Source organism: Danio rerio, chromosome 7, assembly GCF_052040795.2.
Source record: "Danio rerio strain M-AB ecotype USA chromosome 7, GRCz13ab, whole genome shotgun sequence".
Classification (NCBI taxonomy): Eukaryota; Metazoa; Chordata; class Actinopteri; order Cypriniformes; family Danionidae; genus Danio; species Danio rerio.
The window spans coordinates 53,429,220-53,452,203 of NC_141027.1; the positions used below are offsets into that span (position 1 = coordinate 53,429,220).

Below are 22,984 nucleotides of genomic sequence, written 5' to 3' on the forward strand. Positions count from 1 at the left end.
AATTGCAGTATCCCCTTTCACGACCCTTGTCAAGCGTCATTCATTCAGCAATAGCAAAGACGCACTGGATCGACTTCAGAGCAGCTGTTCTGGCAGTTCTCTGTGGCTACGTTAAAGGAACACTCCACTGTTTTTGACATTAGGCTCATTTTACAACTCTGCTAGAGTTAAACAGTTGAGTTTAACAATTTTTAAAATTATTTCACAAATCTCTTTCATTTGGGATGGCATTAAGCTTAGCTTAGCATAGATCATTCAATCAGATTAGACCATTAGCATCTTGCTCATAGATGACCAAATTGTTTGAAGCTTGACTTTTCTGTAGTGACATTGTATACTAAGGCCAATGGAAAATGAAAAATTGCTATTTTCTTGCTATGGCTTCATCAGGCACAACGATATTATGCAGCACCTGAAAACTAACTTCTGTAAATGTAAACCCTGTTAATACCTTCCTGCACATAGAGCATGCCTTGCAACTATGCAGATATTTATTAGAGAGATTTTTTATAAGATGATCCAGAACTATTTTCAGGTGCTGCGCAACATTATTATGCCTGCTGCAGCAGTGGTAAGTCAGTAAAAGTCTTTAATTATTACTACACGATAATAGAGTTCCTATTTATATCAGCCTAGAAAATAGCAGTTTTCATTTTCTGTTGGTCTTAGTACATGATGTAACTATGAAAGAGTCAAGGTTTAACTTTTTGATCATTTTAAAACAAGATGCTAATGGTCTTATCCGATTCAATGATTTATGCTAAACTAAGCTAAAGTGCTACCATCAGACCTGGAGATTAGTTGAATGGATGCAAATATGTTAAAACTCAACTGTGCAAATCTAGAGGAATTGTAAAAAGTGAAGTGTTCTTTAATTTAGACATCAGTTAAAACAGGGAGGTGGAAGGTGAAACTTTTTTTGAAACCCATAGGATACACCAGGGGTGTCAAACTCAATTCCTGGAGGGCCGAAGCCCTGCACAGTTTAGTTCCAACCCTGCACCAACACACCTACCTGTAGGTTTCAAACAAGCCTGAAGGACTCAATTAGTTTGATCAGGTGTGTTTAATTAGGGTTGGAACTAAACTGTGCAGAGCTGCGGCCCTTTTGGAACTGAGTTTGACACCTCCCTGCTGAAAAGTCCAGCTTAAACCAGCCTAGGCTGGTTGGCTGGTTTTAGCTGGTCGACCAGGCTGGTTTTAGAGGGGTTTTGGCCATTTCCAGGCTGGTTTCTAGCCATTTCCTGTCTGGTCTTAGCTGGTCAGGCTGGAAAATGACTAGCTAAATCCAGCTAAAACCAGCTTGACCAGCCTGGTTTAAGCTGGACATAGCTGGTTTTAGCTGGTCATCTTCCCGCCTGGCCAGCTAAAACCAGGCTGAAAATGGCTGGAAACCAGCCTGAAAATGGCCAAAACCACTCTAAAACCAGCCTGGTCGACCAGCTAAAACCAGCCAACCAGCCTAGGCTGGTTTAAGCTGTTTTTTTTTAGTTGGGCTGTGGGATACACCATAATCAAACTATTATCTCTATATTTATATTTGATTTATTAAATTTTTTTCAGGTATGGCCATTTCTCTGGAATCAATAGGAAAGTGCAGCTAACATACCTTCCTCATGGACAACCCAAAACATCCAGTGAGGAAGAAGGTATGAGGATTGTTGATAGGAAAATTTGTTGGGTTGAAATCGTGTTGTGCATGATGGTACTGCTGTGTGTTCAGATACCCGTAAGGAGGGCCCCTCCATACTGCTGGTGCTGAAGTGGGGGGGAGAACTGACTCCAGCCGGCAGAGTACAGGCTGAAGAACTCGGCAGGGCTTTTCGCTGCATGTATCCTGGAGGTCAAGGTACAGTATGGTCAATTACACAGACATTTATTACACTTGTGCCTTTTTCACATCACGCTTTAGATGATTTTTTTTGGTCAAAGTCTGCATGAGTCCACAAATCTCATGCTTTCAGCTTCTCATAACTTTTGTAAATATATCACACATTCATATTAGTGATTTGGCAAAATATTGGATGACAATTTTCTCACAATTTTCTTGAAATTTCTTTTTTAATTTGCCTATTATTCAGTCATCTACAATTATTATGTGATGCTTTATTGGTAGCTGGTGCACTTTTTTTATTATTTCTTTCGAGGTTTTCACCTTTATTGGATAGGACAATAGAGAGAATTGACAGAAAAGTGTGGGAAGCAGAGAGAGGTGAAGGATCGGCGTAGGACCTCGAGGCGGTAATCGAACTTGGGTTGTCAAAAGCACTGGATTGCATGTGTCAGTACATTTTCCACTACGCCATTGGCACCGACAGCTGGTGCATTTTTAAAGCATAATAAATAAGTTATCATAATGACATAAAGTTAAGTAATGAATAGATAAAAAATAGTTCTAAAAGCTGGAAATGAGTTAGCAGTTTTGAACTTCTTGTTCCGTCGTCCCGAAGTCAGTATTTCATGTTAATTCTACAACAGAAAGGATATCAGTAATACAACTAATAGATTTTTAAACTTTTGTATATACTTATTGTAGTGCATACCAAAGAGGCACAAATCAATGACTTTTCCCTTTTTTGTTGTTGCCATTTTTGATACGGTACTTAACATTTAAGATGAATCAAAAAAGTATTTCAAATTAGCCTACGACAAAATAAAATCTTTGGATCCACTTCAAATGTTGACTACTATATAATTTATTCTTTTTATTTATTATAAAAGAAACTTGCTATGTGTTCTGTCTTCGACTAACTGGGACTTGACACAGCACTCCTCATTTGTTAACCTGACATTATTAAATACAGTTTTCAGGGTCCAAACCGCTGCACATTTGAAAGTTGAAGTCAGAATTATTAGCCCCCCTTTGAATTCTTTTGTCTTTTAAATATTTCCTAAATGATGTGTAACAGAGCGAGGAAATTTTCACAATATGTCTGATAATATTTTTTCTTCTGCAAGAAGTCTTATTTGTTTTATTTCTGAAACCATTTTAAGGTCAGTATTATTTCCCCGTTAAGCTACCTTGTTGTACAGTAACTTGCCTAATTACCCAAACCTACCTAATTAACCTGTAAGCTGTATAGAAGTGTCTTGAAAAATATCTAGTCAAATATTATTTACTGTCATCATGGCAAAGATAAAATAAATCAGTTATTAGGAATGAGTTAATAAAATGATTATGTTTTGAAATGTGTTGAAAAAATCTTCTCTTCGTTAAACAGAAATTGAGAAAAAAAATAAACAAGGCAGGCTAATTATTTTGACTTCAACTGTATTATCATGGTGTCACAAAAGTATCAGGGCTTGCTGCATCACAGACATCAATATTTTAACAGATTATAAAAATTAATCACTTTCTGGCCATCGCATATCAGCCATTAATATATTTATATATATATTACGATCGAGATTTTCATTAGAATTACGTTGCTTTGTAAATGTTTATTATTACATTTGTTGAGTTTTCCTATAGAATTTGGTAGAGCGATTGGATTCGGAAACCGCTCCGCATGATGTCACACTTAACAAGTGGATAGGTTGTTGGGGTTAAACCCACTGTCTGTTCGGCAGATTTGCTTTATTCACTTCCCTTTTTCTTGTTTGCTCTTGGCTATTAATTTCTTCCTCGTTTTCTGTAGAGGAGTTTTATGTTTTTTGCGCAATAAAAGTGTACTGTTTAAATGAAATATTGCATGTAAGTCATTTGACAAGTTTGTGTGAGAAGATTACTTTAATTTTAGTTTGTGGCAAATATAATTAGCCGTCAGGGTTTTGATTACTGATTTCATGACATAACTGGGATAACCAGTTATTGTCAGAAAGAGTTCAAAGTGTCGGCAATATCCAAATACAAATTGAATACTGCAAAATAAACCTGTTTGCAGCATTTAAATAAAAACCTTTTGATTATGTTACTATCTAAAAAATGCCAGGGTTGTTCAACCATGTCTTTTTAAAGCCGTTGTCTTTATTTTTTTATTTTACTTGCATTATTTTATTTTCATTCATTCACTTTCCTTCAGCTTAGTTCTTTTATTCATCAGGGGTCACCACAGCATATGTTTTACACAGGGGATGCCCTTCCAGCTGCAACCCAGTACTGGGAAACACTCATACACACTCTTTTACACACATACGTTATGGCCAATTTAGCCAGCTAGAAGTGAAACTAGTACACTTATAAGACAGAGTGTGTGTGAATTAGAATTAGTCTGACATCAAGACAATTGACCCAGTCGGGACTCGAACCAGTGACCTTCTTGCTGTGAGGTGAAAGGGCTAACCACTGAGCCACCGTGTTGCTTATTTTATTTTATTTTATTAGACCCCTACCTGTAATAATTGTTAAGATTAGAGTTGAAGCTGAATCCTACAAGACTGTGTTTCTAGGAACAGGGTTGAATTTTATTAATCTGTTCTGTGAATGTTATTTTCTTGTCCACTTACAGGCGATTACGCTGGCTTTCCAGGCTGCGGTTTGCTCAGGCTACATAGCACCTACCGACATGACCTCAAGATCTACGCCTCTGATGAAGGCAGGGTGCAAATGACTGCTGCTGCCTTTGCAAAGGTCCTCAGCCACAACAAAAACAGGTTATCGAAGGTTTAAAGGTATAAAGTTATCAAAGGTTGTTAAACTGCCGTTGGTTGTTTGCCTGGCAGGGTCTCTTAGCGTTGGAAGGAGAACTGACACCCATCTTGGTCCAGATGGTGAAAAGTGCAAATATGAACGGTCTGCTGGATAACGATATTGAATCGCTCAGCGGCTGTCAGCAGAGGGTTAAAGCCAGACTTCATGAGATCATGCAGAAAGATGAAGTCTTCACTGAAGAAGACTATGACAGGGTACATTTGGAGTGTCTTTTGAACTGTATTTCAGCCCTCCGCTGACTTGATATGAAAGGCGCATCTGTGTCCACTTCATCTCTTGTGTTTTTTCAGCTGGCCCCAACATGCAGCAGTTCTCTGGTGAACTCTATGAGGGCTGTCGAGAATCCAGTGTGTATATGTGATCAAGTCTACACCCTCGTCCAGAGCCTCACTTCACAGATCCGCAAAAGACTCGAAGACCCCAAATCAGCAGGTGATTGTTCTGTGCTCAATTAAAAACAGTATTTATGCAAAAAATAATTTAATTAATTACTCACCTTTATTTCAGTCCAATCCCCTGAGAATTTCATTCATCTTTAAAACACAAATGAACATATTTTAGATGAAATCTGAGAATTCTCTGGCCCTCCATAGACAGCTCACTTTTCTGGACTTTGAACGTCCTGGGACAGTTACTGTCTATGAGTAATGAGAGAACTCTCAAATTACACCTAAAATATCTTAACTTGCTATCTGAAGTTGAACAAAGGATTAAAAAAACACTAGGGGTGAGTTTTGAATGAAATGTTTTCATTTCATTTAAATTTTTGGGTGAGCTATCCCTTTGAGGACATTTTCACACAAGCACTCTAGAATCCCTGTAGCAATCATGTAATAATTATCAGGTACAGCAGGAATAGCTACATTTCTACTAGTGTGTGAACAGCGACATATAAAGCCACTATGAGCTGACGGAGTGACTTGCAAAAAACACTTTTTAGTACACCGAAATGTTGCCTTGTGATGGTAAGCTATCCAACTTAGTAAGTATTAAATTCCCTTTATCAGAACAAAGCAAATCTCCAGATATGAAGCTCCCCTTAAAGGCCATACCAAAGAAAGCAGTGTAAGAATGACTTGATTAAATGAGCTTGTGCTGCCTCTCTCAGATTTACAGCTGTACCACAGTGAGACACTGGAGATGATGCTTCAGCGCTGGTCTAAATTGGAAAGGGATTTCCGCATGAAGAGTGGACGCTATGACATCAGCAAGATTCCTGACATTTATGACTGCATTAAATATGATGTGCAGCACAACAGCTCCCTGGGCCTGGAGGATACACTGGAGCTCTTCAAGCTCTCTCGAGCACTAGCTGACATTGTCATACCACAAGTATGTGATGATTATTTTTGTACAGCTACTTATGTACTTATTGTATTTTATACTGCTGCTTAGTCTTATAATCTAGCTGTTAGAATGACACTTCTTATTCATTTCGTCAGACAAACTAAACAACAAACACCACAACAAAAAGATAAATCTAAAAAGCGAAACCTTTCTTAGTACTTTTTGACACTTGTCATTAAATGGAATTTTCCATCTGACAAATTTATCAGCCGAAAATAGTATTTTTTGTTTTTCGGGTGATCATTTCCACCAGATGAAATTAGTTTTTTTTAGTAAGTATAATTTAAATTATCGAGTTCAAAAAAAACTTTTAATAAGATAATGACAATTGTATGATAATTAGGGTGCACCACAATGAAATTTCTTGGGCTAAACTGAAAACCGAAAAAGAGGAAACCAAGGTCGAAAACCAAAACACAGAAACAAATGATGACAATTATTAGTACTTTTGTGTTTATGGCTATGACTGTATACTAACATTACTAAAATCAAGGCATTGCAATTACATAAGTTTTAAAGAATAAATCAAATACAAATTCTGAAAATATTTGTTTAGCACATAAGCAACAATAGTTTATCTCTAGGGCTAGACATAATGCTGTGAGGTGACGGTGATTTTTTATTATTTCTGCGGGAAAATTTGTAAATAATCTGTGGATTTATGCAGAATAATTTTAGTTGTATCATAACTAAAAACTTAATATATAAAATAAAAATAATACGTTTTTAACTTTTTTATTTAATGTTTACAATGCAAATCCATCTAAATCCACTTATTTGGTAAGAAAAGCAAGTCTCTCATATAATATATTTAAACAAAAAGACAGAAAATATTACTTTACAAACTGTATTTTTAGAAAAATCATATGAACATTTTAATATTATTGTTGTTATATCACAATAATATTACTTAATTAACTTAAAGACTGATCAAATATACATTTACACCCATTTACAGGAGTAATTACATAGACTTAATGATGTACTTAAAATCTGCAGCTTCCGTATAGGCCTAGTTATCACTTCTAGGGATGGGGGTTTCAGACAGACAACCATCTAGCTGTTGAGTGATTGAGCTTGTCATCTGACTGACGTTTAAGAAAGATTTGAGAGTGTATTTAAATAGGGCCAGTGCATAAATTATTCGATTGTAGCCATATTTCTGTATTTTTTTTTATTTGACAAAAATATTAGTCACATATACAGTAGCAAAAGTCAAAATAAAATAGCCTACCTATTATAATTTGAGGCATTACTTTCCTGCAGGATTTAACTGAACATATCAGACAACATGCAAAAATTTTGGGTAGCCGAATATTCTGTAATAATTATATCAATAATAATTATAATCATTTAATAATAATAATAATGATAATAATAATCCATGCAATGCAGTTTTGGTTTCTAGCCAAGAGCATCTAGAATTATCTGCTTTGGCCCAGAATTTTTGTTTCAGTTCTTCTATACTTTTTATATATAATGTACCACACAAAGCCAGGATCTGCAATTGTTCTTTTGACTGCTGACAGTTTTTTAAAATCTGTTTTTTTAGGAGTATGGCATTAATACGGTAGAGAAGCTGGATATTGCGTATGCCTATTGTCTGCCTTTGGTGAAGAAAATTCAGCTGGACCTTCAGAGGACACATGAGGATGAGTCTGTAAACAAGCTGCATCCACTGTGAGATGCCCTGTTCTTATGCTGTCCTCTCTGCTTTTTTCTATCTTTTATTCTATCCTATTGATTACAAAAGCTCACATTCATCTGTCTCTTTGTGTCTCAGATATTCACGTGGAGTGCTGTCACCAGGCAGGCATGTTCGCACTCGGCTGTATTTCACCAGCGAGAGCCATGTCCACTCTCTTCTTAGCATCTTCCGTTATGGTGGCCTCTTGGATGTAAGTATATTAACACATTAATAAGAGAAATAAGGTGGAAAGGGGAGAATCAATCGGTGGCACAGGCATAACCTGTACGCTAAAAGGAACACTATGAAAATGATAAAAAGTGTCAGATTTAAAACGACATATGCAGAGTGTCATATGAAATGTGCTCCATGAGAAGCACAGTAATTGACTCATTTTTCATTAATATTTAGCTCTTTTAGCAGGGAAATAAGTATTGAACATGTCTCCATTTTTCTCAGAAAATATATTTTTAAAGGTGCTATTGACTTATTTTTCACCAATGTTGGTAACATCCAAAGAAAACCCTATATGAAAAGAGAACAAATCAAATTAGTTTACAAATGAAGTTATGTTTAATAAAGTTAAATGACACAGGGAAAAAAAGTATTGAACAAAATCTTGATGATTCTGTGGGTTTTGTCTACCAAATCTGATCTTTAATTTGTATTTTCTATTGGATTCAAGTCAGGTGATTGCCTGAGCCATTCTACAGCTTCATTTTCTTTCTCTGAAATCATCTGAGAGTTTCCTTGGCTGTGTTTAGGATCATTGTCTTGCTAAATTGTCCACCCTGGTTTCATCTTCATCATCCTGCTAATGTAGATGTTGGACTGAAGCAGCTGATATAAGTTTACAATGAAGAAGGGCAAAGGGTTGCTGAAGAACTACTGAGAGATTTCAGCCTCTGTCTGGGCTTTCACTGCCTTTGTACACCTCCATTTCTTCATGTGTTCAATACTTTTTCCCTGCGTAGTTTAATTTTATCACACATAAATCAATTTGTAAACTAATTTGCTTTCTTTTCTTTGCATATATGGATTTTTTGGTTGTTACCAACATCTGGTGAAAATGTCAAGTCAACAGCAGCTTTAGAAATATGTTCTCTGAGAAAAATAGTGACGTGTTCAATACTTTCCCTCACTGTATATGCCACACTGCTAAAAACACGTATTAGGACAGATATATTTCACTAACAACTGAAAATTGGTTGTTTTTGCGTTGTTTAGAGCAAATTCATTCCGCTGGTTTAAAGATTTTTTTGTAGCATTATCATGGCGACAAGGTCATTGCGTAGAAAGTGAGAGGCATTTCGCTTCTTTCACCAATTTCAGCAATTGCGATGTCTGTCCTTTCTTGCCAGTCATCAGCCAAAAGAATGACAATCTGACAAACCACAGCTGAGCTTTTTTAGAAGAGCCTTGGTGTTTTTATTTACAAAAAAATGCTTCAGTAGACCTCCACCTTGCTCAACAGCACATTCAGCTTTACACTTTAGCCTTTATTGTATAAGAAAGTATGAAATCACATAAAAAGTTATACTTAAATAAATACAATACATTTGAATTGATTTGAAAATAATATAAATTCATGCTTCTGAAAGTACTGTATGCTAAGACAAGACAAGTACAGGCTAGAGCAGAAGCAAAAAGTCAAAGAGAACAAGAAATATTTTTGCATTTAATGGTAGTTTGATGAAGAATTAAACTAATAATGATATTTCAGGAAGAAAACGATGAGCAGTGGAAGAGAGCCATGGATTATCTGAGTGCAGTGTCTGAACTCAACTACATGACGCAGATCGTCATTATGCTCTACGAAGACAACAATAAGGTACCTCCTGCTTATACTGTCCTTTCTGCTCTGCTCTAAGACCCAGTATAAACACAGCAGAACTGTTTAATGTCTGAGTGGGGACTGTCTAGTCTCAACAGAGTGCTTCAAAGAAATGTGACAACTGTGATCTTATGTGAACCCAGGATCCGTCCTCTGAAGAGCGCTTCCATGTGGAACTGCATTTCAGCCCTGGGGTTAAAGTGTCTGAGGAAGAGAGCGCTCCGATGGGCTTCGGCTTCCGACCAGCCTCTGCTGAAGTATACAACCCTTTCCTTTGTCCCATTGGAGAACACATTTTTTTAGCTAATAATAGCAATGCTTGCTTGCTGAAGATTCCATGTCTGTGTTTGTGTGTCTTGATGTAGAATGACCAGAAGCAAACAGACCCTGGAAGTTTGGAGAACCTCTCACGGGATGAGCCCGACCGTGCATTGCCCCTTTCAGAGGCCATCAGCACCCAGAGGAAATCCCCTTTGATCCGCAACCGCAAGACTGGCTCTATGGAGGTATCAAAGACAGCATCACACCTACTCTACTTTCTAAAATATGACTGTGAATCTCAGTGGTGTCAAATTGACAGAATCAGGCTGGGTTTTATGTGGCAAAATTCAAAAGTGCCCCATTTGTGTGCACACAGGTCTTGTCAGAAAGCTCTTCCTCTAAAGGAGGCAGCTATCGCCTCTTCCCTTCCTGCTCACGTCAGTCTCCAGAGATGAAGCAGAGCGGATTAGGTTGGTATCGTGTGTCTGTCCCTCATTCAACCTCAACAACTGCTGTTTATCTCTTCTCCCTGACAGGAAATCACCCTCTTCATCCAAGGCAACACTATATTGAGTCTTATTTCGGGTGTGCCAACCATTAGCTGGGGGCTTTCATTGACATAAAGGAAATTAGTGAATACACAGTGCGTATTGGACACAGTGGAGTTTAGTGCATGTGATGCTGTTCATTTTTAGATGTATTAAAGGGATCATTGTGCGTTTTGCTTTATGCAAACAAATGCTGTGATTTCTGATATGCCATGGTGGTGAAGAGTTCTGAAAGTCCTGCTCAAGTAAAAGTAAAATTACTTGCCATAAAATTTAGTGTGAGTAAAAAGTATCTGTTAAAAATATGAGTAGAATGTTGCTCTTCTAAAGTACTCAAGAATAGTGTTCGTTACGCTGTGAAAATGATTACATCTTATACACTGCAAATGAAAAATGTAGCTTACATCATTGCCATTTTCCTATATTTGATATTTAAGGACTATACATTGAAAATGTGAGATTAATTTAATGTGAAAACATATTTAAAACATATTTATATATGATAATTTGACAGAAAGCAAGTTGATGCAAAATTAAAAGAAATTAATAATAAAAACCCCTGTGACAATATGTAAATGCTTATTATGCACTTTGAACCCTGACTAACAAGCTACAAGTGTCCACAGTTGGGACCGCAAACCAAGCTCGTGCAACACTGGTGCATGTATTTGAAAACATAACATTCTGTGGTGCATTTAGTTGTTGTTTGGAGTCATTTGGTAATTTCAGTCATCATACAGTAGATATCCTTCATCTTTCCCTCTATGATATGCAGTCTAAACACTCTCCTAGTCATTTTCTGTAATGGTTTTGCACCTTTTTGGACACTTTTAATGCTTTGACAATGTACATGTTTGTGTCTTAGGGTTAATCTGTACCATAGATATTTACATTAAATGTTGCCTACGTTGTTGTTGTCTATTGGAAGTAGAGATGCACCGATACCACTTTTTACAAACCAATACGAGTACGAGTATTTTAATTTGTTTACTCACCGATACTGAGTACCGATACCGATACTTCATAGATATGGTTTCAATTAAATTTATTTGTTGTTGTTTTTTTTTTTTGTTTGTTTTTTGCCTGTAGCAAGGATGAACACAAAAAGTCTTTTAACAGAAGGCTGTTTCAAGCCAAAAATATACACACATTGTTGATAACCCTACGAATCCAGACCTTATCTATTAATGATTAAGCATGTACATTTAAGGACTAGTTATACTTGCACTTACTTGTGTCCATGACTTCACACATTACACAAAGTGTGTGCAGTGTAAGTTACCTTATGGAGTCACTCTCTTGGCATTGCATATTGGGGACGCATAAAACCCTGTTATGTGGGATTCTTTCATATTCACAAGTCCTGTCGTTAATCGGCTGGTTGGGTAAGCAAAAAGTAGGCTACTTGATGTTTAACTATGGGTGGGTAGCGGGAAGATAAGATCAATAGCCATAAATACTCAATGCATACTCTTATTTTAAAAATCACATGACCATCATCTCACAATGTAAAAAACAAAAAAGATTTAGCACTGATAATCCAAACAAGCAACTATCGCAGCAACCGCAGTAATCACTTTTTCAGAATTTTAACTTTTCTTTTTTGCACTTGATTATTATGCGTTTAATGTTAAAAACTCAATAATGAATAGGCCTACAAGAGTGTATCCTCTGTGTGTGTTTGTGTGTGTGTGTGTGTGTGTGTGTGTGTGTGTGTGTGTGTGTGTGTGTGTGTGTGTGTGTGTGTGTGTGTGTGTGTGTGTGTGTGTGTGTGTGTGTGTGTGTGTGTGTGTCTGTCTGTCTTTTATCACTATTATTTGAAAATTGCAGTAAAATAACTGCGATGTGCTGCGATATTTAGCCTGTAGCCTTTAGATTTCTTCATAATGTTCAATTACTTTCTTAATTTCTTTCATTTTTTATTTACAGTTAATAAATAAAATGAGTGCTAGCTTGTTTAGCTGTGATTATTATGCAATGATCATATTGCATATTTGGTTTATTCTTCAGTAGCCTATATATTTGTTAATAATGTATTTTTTAAACGGATTGTTTATAAGGACTAAGCTATTAACATATAACACATTAGGCTAATTAATACATTAAGACATTGTAGTCAGGTAGGACAGGAAATCACATCCATGTAGTGAATTACTGTTGAGTGGTATCGGTACGTGGTATCGGCCTTTCATGTCCAATACGAGTACGAGTATTTTAACCAAGTATCGATCCAATACCTGATACTGGTATTGGCGCATCCCTAATTGGAAGGAATGAGTTAAAAGAGCCGCCATTTTAGTACAGGGGAGCGCTCCTTTGAAATGAATGTGGGACCAAGGTACAGTTGAGGACTGTCAATCCGGAGCCATAGATATTAAAACATTTATGCATTTATCATATATCTATGATCAGGAGTTTTCCCGGTGGTCAGTATACAAATACATTTTTTTAAATTACAAAAAACATAATTTTACATCCCTTTTCTACATCAACAGAAACGTGACCACATGGGCATTGCCAACAAAAGAGCATGTGTTTGTGTGTAAGGAAGTGTATTATCCTCACTCCCTGTTAAATTTGATCTAATCCCTGTCCTGAAACACACCTTCTCTCCTGCTTTCACTTTTCATTCTAACGGAGGCAGCGATTCGTTTTTGAATAAATCTCCATTATGAACGATCCATTTGAATCATCGATATCCCTGCAACTCAATGTGCATATCCACCTTTCTGATCTAAATGGAATATAACATTTGTAATATTCAATCATTTAGGGTGGACAGTATGCAAAATGAGGCACAGGCACTGTTAAGTTATCAGGCACCCTTATAAGTTACTTCAAAAACTAGCCATTACTTTACTTGCCCGACAATAATTATAATATGACAATAGCAAGTTTCTAGCACCGCAGCATCTTGTTGTCATATTTCATTTACATTGTTTGCTGATTTTATTCAACAAAACTAGCATACACCTAGTATTTTGTGCAAGTTGGTGCTACTTTCCCTTATGGGCAGTGCAGTAAGTGACTGTATAATTATCAATACTTGTTTGATTGGGGTACCAATGGTGAAAGTCCTGGGTCAGAGATAGGTCCAGTATATCCCTTGATGGCACCCAAGACCTCTCTTCTGGTCCATAGCCCTCCCAGTCCACCAAGTATTGTAATAGACCACTTCTGCGGCAAGAGTCCAAAATCTCGTTGACCGCATATGCTGGTGCCCCATCAATTTCTAAAAGTAGAGGGGGTTCAGGTTTCAATGTGCTGGGGTCAGATGTTGGGTGGACCGGTTTCAAGAGGGAAACATAGAAGGAAGGGGAGATGTGGTAATCAGCAGGAAGCTCTAATGGTATGTTACATTGTTAATTTGTTTCAGAATCTTGAAGGGTCCTACATAGATTGGTAAGAGCTTCCTGCTAGGTAGTTGTAGTCTGAGGTCTCGAGTTGATAGCCAGACTCTCTGGCCAGGTTGATAGTTGGGGTGTGGACGTCGTCTTTGGTCTGCTTAGATCCTTTGGGTACTTATGGTTCTTTGAAATATCACATGAATGCTGTTCCATACTCCTTCCCTATGTTTGACCTATGTCTACTGATGGCACCATGAAAGGTTCACCAGAACAGGGGAACATCAGGTTCTTTGTAGCCTAGGATGCACTGAAACAGAAACAGAGTTAGTGCAGAAAGAATATTGGAGGGAATTTTGAGCATATTCTGCCTCAGGGGAGGAAGGCAGAATTGCTCCATTTATCCTGCTCTCTGCTGCAGTAGGTTCTAAGGTAGCGTCCAATTTCCTGGTTTAGTCTTTTAACTTGACCGTTAGATTTAGGATGATAACCTGAGGTGAGACTGACATTGATGTCCAGTTGTTTGCAGAATGCCTTCCATTCTTTTGACGTAAATTGGGGACCTCTGTCCGATACAGTGTCTTCTGGGATACCATAAACTCTGAATACGTGCTGGAACACGTAGACAGTTCAAGAGCAGTCTCCATGGCTGTAGGTAGCCCTTTGAGCGGGATCAGTCTGCAACCTTTAGAGAAGTGATCTATGATAATTAGTATAGTAGCGTAGTTATTGGAGTTGGGTAAATCAGTGACAAAATCAACAAATAAGTGTGACCATGGGCGAGGTTGGAGTAATCCTGCTGGTAGTTCCCCTGGTGTCTTGGATTAGGCACAAACCGCACAGGACTTGGCGAAATTTGCAGTATCTTGGGTCATATTCAGCCACCAAAATGCAAGATATACCTGAGTGTCCTAAACTTATCAAATTGTGAAAACAGATCTTCCTGTTGGCTTGACCAACGGGCTTGCCTAGGATTTAATCGTCAGGCACTCTTGATGTACTCAAGATTTCTGTGGTCTATGATCATCTGGAATCTTCCAGCCAGTGGCGCCATTCTTCTAGTGCTGCTTTCATTGAAAGTAGTTTCTTGTTGCCTACACCATAATTTCTTTCAGTCAGTTTTGAGAAAAATAAGCACGAGGGTGATGTTTACCCGGTTTACCGTGTCGTTGTGAGAGGATGGCTCCAATGCCACAGTCTGAGCATCCACTTCCACAATAGAGTAGTTCAGGATTGCGGTGCTTTAAAATGGGTGCTGTAGTGAAGCTGTTTTTGAGTCTTTCAAAAGATTTTACTGCCTCTGGATTCCAGTTGAGTTAACATGGCTTGCCTTTTAGCAGTAAGGTAAGGGGGGCTGCAATAAGACTGTAGTTTCTGATGAACCTGCGATAAAAGTTAGCAAACCCCAAAAAACTTTGTAGTGCCTTAACAGTTTTGGGGAGAGGCCAACCAGTGACTGCCTGTACCCTACAATCGTTCATCTCCACTCCTTGATGGCTGATAATGTATCCCAAGGAACATGGTTTTGGACATATGGAATTCACATTTCTTTTGTTTGGCATAGAGATGGTTTTGTTGCAAGCTAAGAATACGTTGACATCCTTGATATGTTGCTCTAGGTTGGTAGAAAAGATCAAAATGTCATCTATTAAAGCTATGACACAACTGTTTAGCAGGTCTCTGAATGTCTCATTTATGAATGATTGGAAGACAGCTGGTGAGTTAGCAAGTCCATAAGGCAAAACTAAGTATTCATAGTGCCCCCTAGTGGTCAGAAATTAGTTTTTTCACTTGTCGCCCTCTCAAATATGAATAAGGTTATAAGCACTCCTAAGGTCAAGTTTGGTATAGATATGGGCATCACCTAATTGTTCAAGGGCTCATGGTTATGGATGGTACCCACGGGTGACCCAAAATGATTTTATATTTGCATGAGTTGACAAAATAGAAAGTTATGGTCTCCTTATGGAAAAGTACAATGCGAAGTGACATGGGTTGAGTAATGGCTGTTATCCTGGAACCAATATTACCATTGTTGATGGTGGTTATGTTGATGGCAGGAACACAGGGGAATGTTGTAGCATTTAATGTGTTGATTAGTTCTTGCCCAATGACATTTAATGCTGACCTAGAATTCACTAATGCTGAAACCCATTGAGAGGCAGTATCAAAACTTAACTCACAGCTTAGACAAAAAACTGTGGTTAGAAGAGGTAGGAAGTTCAATTGTACTCACACTGTATTTAGCTCGGAAAGATTGTCTGGTCTTGTGGGGAAAGGAAACAGGGCGATGATCCTCCTCTCCACAGTAGAAACACAGGTATTCATGCTGACAATGGTCTCTTTTGTCAGTTGAGAGACGAGTGGCTGCCATTTACGTTGGTTGTAGAGTGTCCGGGCATGTCTGGGCTTGTTCCAGGTTGGTTGTTCGTTGTTGATAAACGTGTGTTGATGGCCAAGTTGATGAACTCACTGTATGTCGTATCCACCACCTTGCAGGCTAGTTCAGTTTGCATTTTTGCATTTAATCCCCATTTGAATGTTGCTTTGAGGGCAATGTCATTCCATCCACTTTCAGCTGCCAGTCAGCTGCAGTGCATGCTCCTTATATTAAATTTAGGAGTAGTTCAGAAATATCCTGTCCCCCTTCAGGATAAGCAAACACCTCATGCATTTGGGAGATGAAATAATCAAATTACGTTTGTATTTTAGCATCGCTTTCCCAAACCACTGATTCCCAATCTAGGGCTCGTCTGGTTAGCAGTGACATTAACACTGCACACTTCTTAGTATCTTAATAAGTATCAGGTAACTTATAAGTATCAAGTAACTTATAAGTATCAGGTTGGCTGGTAAAAAATATTTTACACTGGCGAACAAACCCACAACATTGCTCAGGTGAGCCATCAAATTTGTTAGACAAAGCTAGTCTTACCGTAGAGCTTTGAGGAGAAGGAACTGACTGGATGTATTGAGTGAGATGATTGTTGACATTTGATAATTGCATCAGTTGCTCCTGATATCCCTTTAGTAACTCACTTTGATAAGCAAACATATTGTAGTCTGTACCTGAGAAACTTCTTCTGGATCCATGTTAGGAAAAGTATTCTGTGACAATGGTGGTAGTGACGACCTAGAGACACATTAGATCCAAGTGCAAGAGGTTTAATAGTTCTCAGCCAACAAATTCAAATCACAAGACTCAATCGTAGTCAGAAAAGCATACAAGGTTCAGAGAAAAAATCAGACAGTCCAAACAAGGCAGTCAAGGCAAAATAAGTAATCCAAAAGCAGTGGTCAACAAAACAGGCACAAAGGTCAGAACAGGAAGGCAGTACAAAAACAGGCCACCAAACAGGAAGTAACCAACGAAGAACAGTCAGAATTCAGGCGAAGGCTCTCTCTGCTGGTTGGATGAGTGGTTACTTGTCCTGTTTTTTACAAGAACATTTCATAGGTAAGGTACGTTTTTGGATGTTATGAACTTTAGTGCTAAAGGAGTAACATTATTGATGATAATACAGTGACTTAGTACTGATCATAAGGCAAAGTAGCACCAACTCAAACTAAATACCAGGCTTATGCTAGATTTGTTGAATAAAATCAGCAAACAATGTTAATGAAATATGACAACACAACGTTGCGGTACCAAAAACTTATATTCTTGTCGGCTAAGTAAACGAGTAGTTCATAATGGAGATTCAATCACAAACGAATCGCTTCCTTCGTTAGAATGAGAAGTGAAAGCGGGAGAGTGGGTGTGTTTCAGGACATGGATTAGATCAGATTTAGCAGGGAGGGAGGATAATACATTTCTGTGCACACAAACGAATGCTCTTTGTCGGCAATGCCTTTGTGGTCACTTATCCATTAATGTAGAAAAGAGGTGTAAAATTTCATTTTTCGTAATTAAAAAACATTTTCATACTGACCATCGAGAAATCTCCCAATCATAGAGATATATATATGTGTGTATATATCTCTGGCTCTGGATGGCCACAGTCCTCCACTGCACCTTGGTGCCACATTCATTTCAAAGGAGCGCTCCCCTGTACTAAAATGGCAGCTCTATTGATGCATTCCTTCCAATAGACAACAACTGGGTAGGCCACATCTAATGTAAATATCTATGGTAAAAATGTATCCTTGTTAAAATAAACATACTAGTTAGTAAGGTACAAAAACTCTCTCTGTTACAGTAATGTGAGGATTTGTTATTCATTACCACTACTGATAAGTAACAGTTTAGTTGGTTATTTATCCCCAAAGCTGTTGCCTACAATCGAAAGTGAATGCCTTAAATCTATTGCATGATTAAAACAGAGTGTAAATTAGCAAAATAATCCTGCATGCAATGAGACATACTTTAAATCTAACTGTCTGTAGAGTTAAAGTGATTAATATTGTGTAATTAATTTGTGTTCATTTAGATTAGCGTATGGTACTTATTTGTGTAGTCATTTATATATATTTACTATCCATGACATGTGAACACTGACATTCGCTAATAGCATACTCATCAATGTTTTTGTTTCTAATTGCTTCTACGAGTTACATACGTCCATGAGCACTTCCATGACAAGAACATGGCTGCTGTCTTTTGTTGATTAGTTTTTGCTCTACTAGTCTCTGCCGTTGATGTCCGCCAAACCATAATGGTTTTGGCACAAGTCATACATTATGACTTTATAATCCTCTCACTCCCCCTGAAGTAACTGCTATGATTTGATTATAAGTGCATGTGGTTGGTGTGCACACTAATTCCATGATCTAACCCCCTCTGCAGGCTCTCAGTGCGCTGGTCTCTTCAGTACCACCGTCCTGGGGGGCTCCTCTAGCGCCCCCAACCTTCAGGACTACGCTCGCACACATCGCAAAAAATTCTCCTCGGGCAGTTTGACCTATAAAGACGGTATGTGCTCAGTCCAGCTTCTTCTCTCATAGCGATGATTGAAAAATTTAGAGGGTAGAAACCTTAGGTGAAGGGCACCTCCTGTAAATGTGGTTTGATTACATCAGATCCTGATGGTGTATTGCACATCTCCCTGTCATATTCACCATTTCACACCTGGTTCATTTTCATGATCTTGAGCGTGTGTCCAAATCATGGAGTCTACTGTGCCATTCATTATCTTTCAGAAGTGATGTCCTCTGTTTCTTGTCATCTGTCATTATTTTGTGACCAGCGTTTTATTCTTGACATCATTTGATTGGAAACACATATTTTTATGTACCACTGCAGGGATCTAAAAAGTCTGATCCAAAATAGATTTTGTGAATTGGAATGTGAATATAAACAATGATCTTGACTACTATTTGCTACATGAACATTTGACAGTCTCAGATACACTACCATTCAAAAGTTTGAGGTTGGTTTTATTTTTGTAATGTATTTGAAAGAAGTCTCATAAACACACCAAGACATCAAGGGTTTTGTTGGATCTAAAATACATAAAAAAATGACATTATGAAATACTTAAATATTATTAGCTACATATTACATATTCGCTAACACACTGTGTATTATACTGGTAATAAATCATTTATTTTATATAAACTAACATCTAAAATGAATAAATGCTGCAGAAGTATTTGAAACTGTTAATTTGTGTTTACTAATATAGGTAGCTAATTTGAACAAACAAAATCTTAAAATTGTAAAATTGGATGTATTATTGTTATTATCAGTGTTAAAAATAGCTTAATATATTTTACTATTTAAATCTAAATGTTTCTTATAAGTGCCTTCATTGTAGAATTCTTTTGTTTGTTTGTTTAATTTTTCATTTCTGATTAAAAGTAACAAAATCTTTTCAAAGAAAAAAAAAATCTATTTGACTGATCCCATACTTTTGGACAGTAGTACACTCACTGGCCACTTTATTAGGTACACCTTACTAGTACTGCGTTGGACGCATTTTTACTTTTAGTACTGCCTAATCCTTCGTGGCATAAAATCAACAAGGTACTGGAAATATTACTCGAAGATTTTGGTCCATATTGACATGATAGCATCACACAGTGGCTGCAGATATTGTCGGCTGCACATCCATGATGCAAGTCTCCTGTTCCACCTCATCCCAAAGGTCTATTGACTTGAGGTCTGGTGCTCTATCGGATTAAGGTATTATCATGTTCAAGTAACCAGTCTGAGATGATTCACGCTTTATTACATGGCGCATTATCCTACTGGAAGTAGCCATCTGTAGATGGGTACGCTGTGGTCATAAAGGGATGGACATGGTCAGCAACAATACTCAGCTAGGCTGTGGCGTTGACACAATGCTCAGTTGGTACTAATGGGCCCAAGGTGTACCAAGAAGATATCCCCATACCATTACATCACCAGCATTCTGATGCTTGGTTTTAAAGTGCAGCAGATCGTTTTGACAATGTCTACATGCCTAAATGCATTGAGTTAAATATAAATTTGCGTTAACAAAAAAGTTGGATTGGTGTACCTAATAAAGTGACTGGTGAATGTACACGTTACATCCCTTTATTTGGTAACACTTCACAGTAAGGCTCTATCTATTAATACTAATTTATGCAATAGCTTAAATAAAAAAAACAATAAATAACATTTTTAGCAGCACTTATTAATCTGGATGAATAGTTTATGCAGGAAACAATAAAACTTTAGCAATATCTTACAAATAAACTGTATTTTACCTAATTATTTTTTTTGACATTGAACAATAACATTAGTAGTAACCTGAATCTTGAAAGCAAACTGAATCTTATTGTGAAGTGTTTTCAGTTATTTGTATATTTTAATAATTACTAAATCAGATAAATGGCCATTAGCTGTGGATTTAACTCTACTTTGATGTTTGAAATGAAACCGTATGAAAGAATTGACTTGCTAGTCCATGCTGGAGCATTCTCATGTCTCGATTCCTTCCAGAATGTTCAGTTTGTTCTCTTGTAGTGAAACCCTTCGTCCACAAGGTGTCAGTGTGACATTGTATGGAGTTTTTCCTTTTAGTTCCCATTTTCTGTGTCTTCTTTTGTTTACTGCCGTATTGCATTTTTAACTTTACACTTTCATTTGTTACAGTCATACACATGAGCTTGTTCATATAACCTTTATTAGCTTGAGTTTAACCCTTTGACTGGCCACTGACCACAATCCCCACAGTCTTTTTTGTCTTCACTGTTGTGTGTGGTATTGTGCTGTTCACTACAGGCTCTCAGAGCTGCTTCTATTACAGAAGCAAGAGGTCGATCTGACCCTCTTAAGCTTTTCATGCTTCTGTCAACCATTTTGTTTGTTCTCGAGAGATGACGTCTGATAATCTGGTATCTGTATTTATAGTTGAGAAGTGCCCATAAAGTGACAAGCTGAAAATATTACTGTATTCAAAGCTTTATAAATAGACCCACTCATTCATTGCGACAACTCTCTGAAGATATTTTTTGTTACTATCTATTAAGATCTGTCCACTTGTTATCATTTTCTCTTTCACTGTAGTTTCTGAGCTAGGAATAGTCTAAAAAGATTAACATCTTTTTTCCTTATGATAAGGAACATTCTCACTCTTAAGCTTAAAGGAACATGTGTTTTTTTGCAAATAGGCTCATTTTACAAATTCTCTCAAGGTAAACAGTTGAGACAATTTTTAATCCATTCATCTGATCTCGTGGTCTAGCAGGAGCACTTTTAGCTTAGCAAAGATCATAAAATCGGATTAGACCATTAGCATGGGCAGAGATTCAATAGTTATTTTTTTGTATTGTGTACAAAGACTGTCAGAAAATGAAAAGTTGCTTCATAGGTTGTTTGCAGTCACATGGTTCTGGTGACAGGCGAAATTCAGATGGAGGGCAGGAAGTAAAAAACAGAATGGTAGACAGAGGAAAGTCTGTATTTTTGCGATTTATAACATATTTCAAGGGAGTTATAAATCGAAAATAACCACATATGTTGGACATGATCCTTACATAAAGAAGAGGGATCATTTTTTTACTGAACTAAAATATATTTGCCTGTCATCGAGGCATATTCTCTTTAAGCTATTACGTTACATAAAAAAATCTAGTAAATATAGTGTTTGGAAGCATACTATAGATAATTACTTGAATTAAACTGTCGTAGTAATTCTAATGTTGCTGTGGGTAAACACACTGTAGTCATAAACAAATTATTCAATAGGCTTTAGTTTTCTTCACTTTGATTGTACACCATCACAATGCACCACAGTTTAGACTAACGCTGCAGTATTTATTACAGTTTATCAGTTTACTGTACTACAGTATTCTGTAGCATTCATTTACAAAGTTGTGCACATTATACAGTTTACTATGTGGTTCAAAAACATGTTTTTTCCCATGCGGATATCTTTCAGACATCATAAAATAACAGATGACAGTCTACATTATTATTTATTTTTGGAAGGGGAAATTAACTTAATGATCTTAACATCAACCAACATTAACTGCTGCTGCACATTTCGATGTTCACATTATGGTTGTTTATTCTGCCAAAACGGCAGTAAAGACATGGATTATTGCAAAACCAGACAGAGATTACTGCAGTGATGACATGGCAGGCTACGTTATTTATATTCTCCTGGATTTTGGGGGAATGTGGCGATGTTTTTATCTAATTTTAGTGTAACACATAAACATATTTATACACACAGCTAGGTCTGTATATGATCTTTATTGGTGCTAAAGTTTGTAAACATGGATGCGCTGACTAAATGTTTATTACATGCCACCTTTTCTTCTGTTTTTCAGCCAGTTTCTTGAAGTTTCCCCCTTTATGAGCTAAAACGTTTGGAAGTCTATAAAAGCTGTTCTGCATTTCTTATTTTGGGCAATTTAAACAATTATAAACAACATAGTTAAAGCAGAAATATTTTAATTTTCTCTTAGTGATTCCTATGTAGGAGAATTACTTCTTGCCCTCCTTCTGAATTGCACGTCTTTAATGGTGTCATGTGAAAACAACCTATAGGCTAATATGGCTAGGAACAACCTGTAGGCTAATATGGCTGTGTCTCATTCCAGTATAAAAATCAAGGGCTTGGCAACCTTTTATTTCCTGTTTGTCTTATTATACGATGTAACTACAGAATAGTAAAGCTTTAAATAGAAAATTATCAAAACTCTATTTTTCAGCAAGATGCTAATGATCCAATCTGATTCAATAATCTATGCTATGCTAAGCTAAAAGTGCTACTACTAGAACCGAAGGTCAACTGAATGGATTAAAAATAGTAAAATACAACGTTTACCTCTAAAATGTAAAATAAACCTATTTCCAAAATAAGTTGAGTGATTCTTATTTAAATCACATTACAAAAC

General features: G+C 37.1%; 1 protein-coding gene across 27 annotated transcripts in view; it reads left to right on the top strand.

Moving 5' to 3' along the window:
• The window catches only part of ppip5k1a (diphosphoinositol pentakisphosphate kinase 1a), a 97,516-nt gene that overhangs the window by 20,978 nt on the left and 53,554 nt on the right, over positions 1 to 22,984 (top strand). For 16 of the 27 annotated variants that reach the window (XR_015496265.1, XR_015496264.1, XR_015496253.1 and 13 more), the window contains 13 exons: positions 1,564 to 1,649; positions 1,724 to 1,849; positions 4,449 to 4,570; positions 4,663 to 4,845; positions 4,942 to 5,083; positions 5,760 to 5,983; positions 7,551 to 7,678; positions 7,782 to 7,896; positions 9,409 to 9,516; positions 9,663 to 9,776; positions 9,885 to 10,025; positions 10,157 to 10,250; positions 18,459 to 18,584. Coding sequence is in view for 9 of the 27 variants with exons in the window: in XM_087261861.1 (XP_087117987.1) it covers positions 1,564 to 1,649; positions 1,724 to 1,849; positions 4,449 to 4,570; positions 4,663 to 4,845; positions 4,942 to 5,083; positions 5,760 to 5,983; positions 7,551 to 7,678; positions 7,782 to 7,896; positions 9,409 to 9,516; positions 9,663 to 9,776; positions 9,885 to 10,025; positions 10,157 to 10,250; positions 18,459 to 18,584 (1,709 nt within the window). In the remaining 18 variants the exon portion in view is untranslated. The remainder of the gene's footprint in view (positions 1 to 1,563; positions 1,650 to 1,723; positions 1,850 to 4,448; positions 4,571 to 4,662; positions 4,846 to 4,941; positions 5,084 to 5,759; positions 5,984 to 7,550; positions 7,679 to 7,781; positions 7,897 to 9,408; positions 9,517 to 9,662; positions 9,777 to 9,884; positions 10,026 to 10,156; positions 10,251 to 18,458; positions 18,585 to 22,984) is intronic. The other 11 variants (XR_015496260.1, XR_015496259.1, XR_015496268.1 and 8 more) reach the window with 1 other exon arrangement.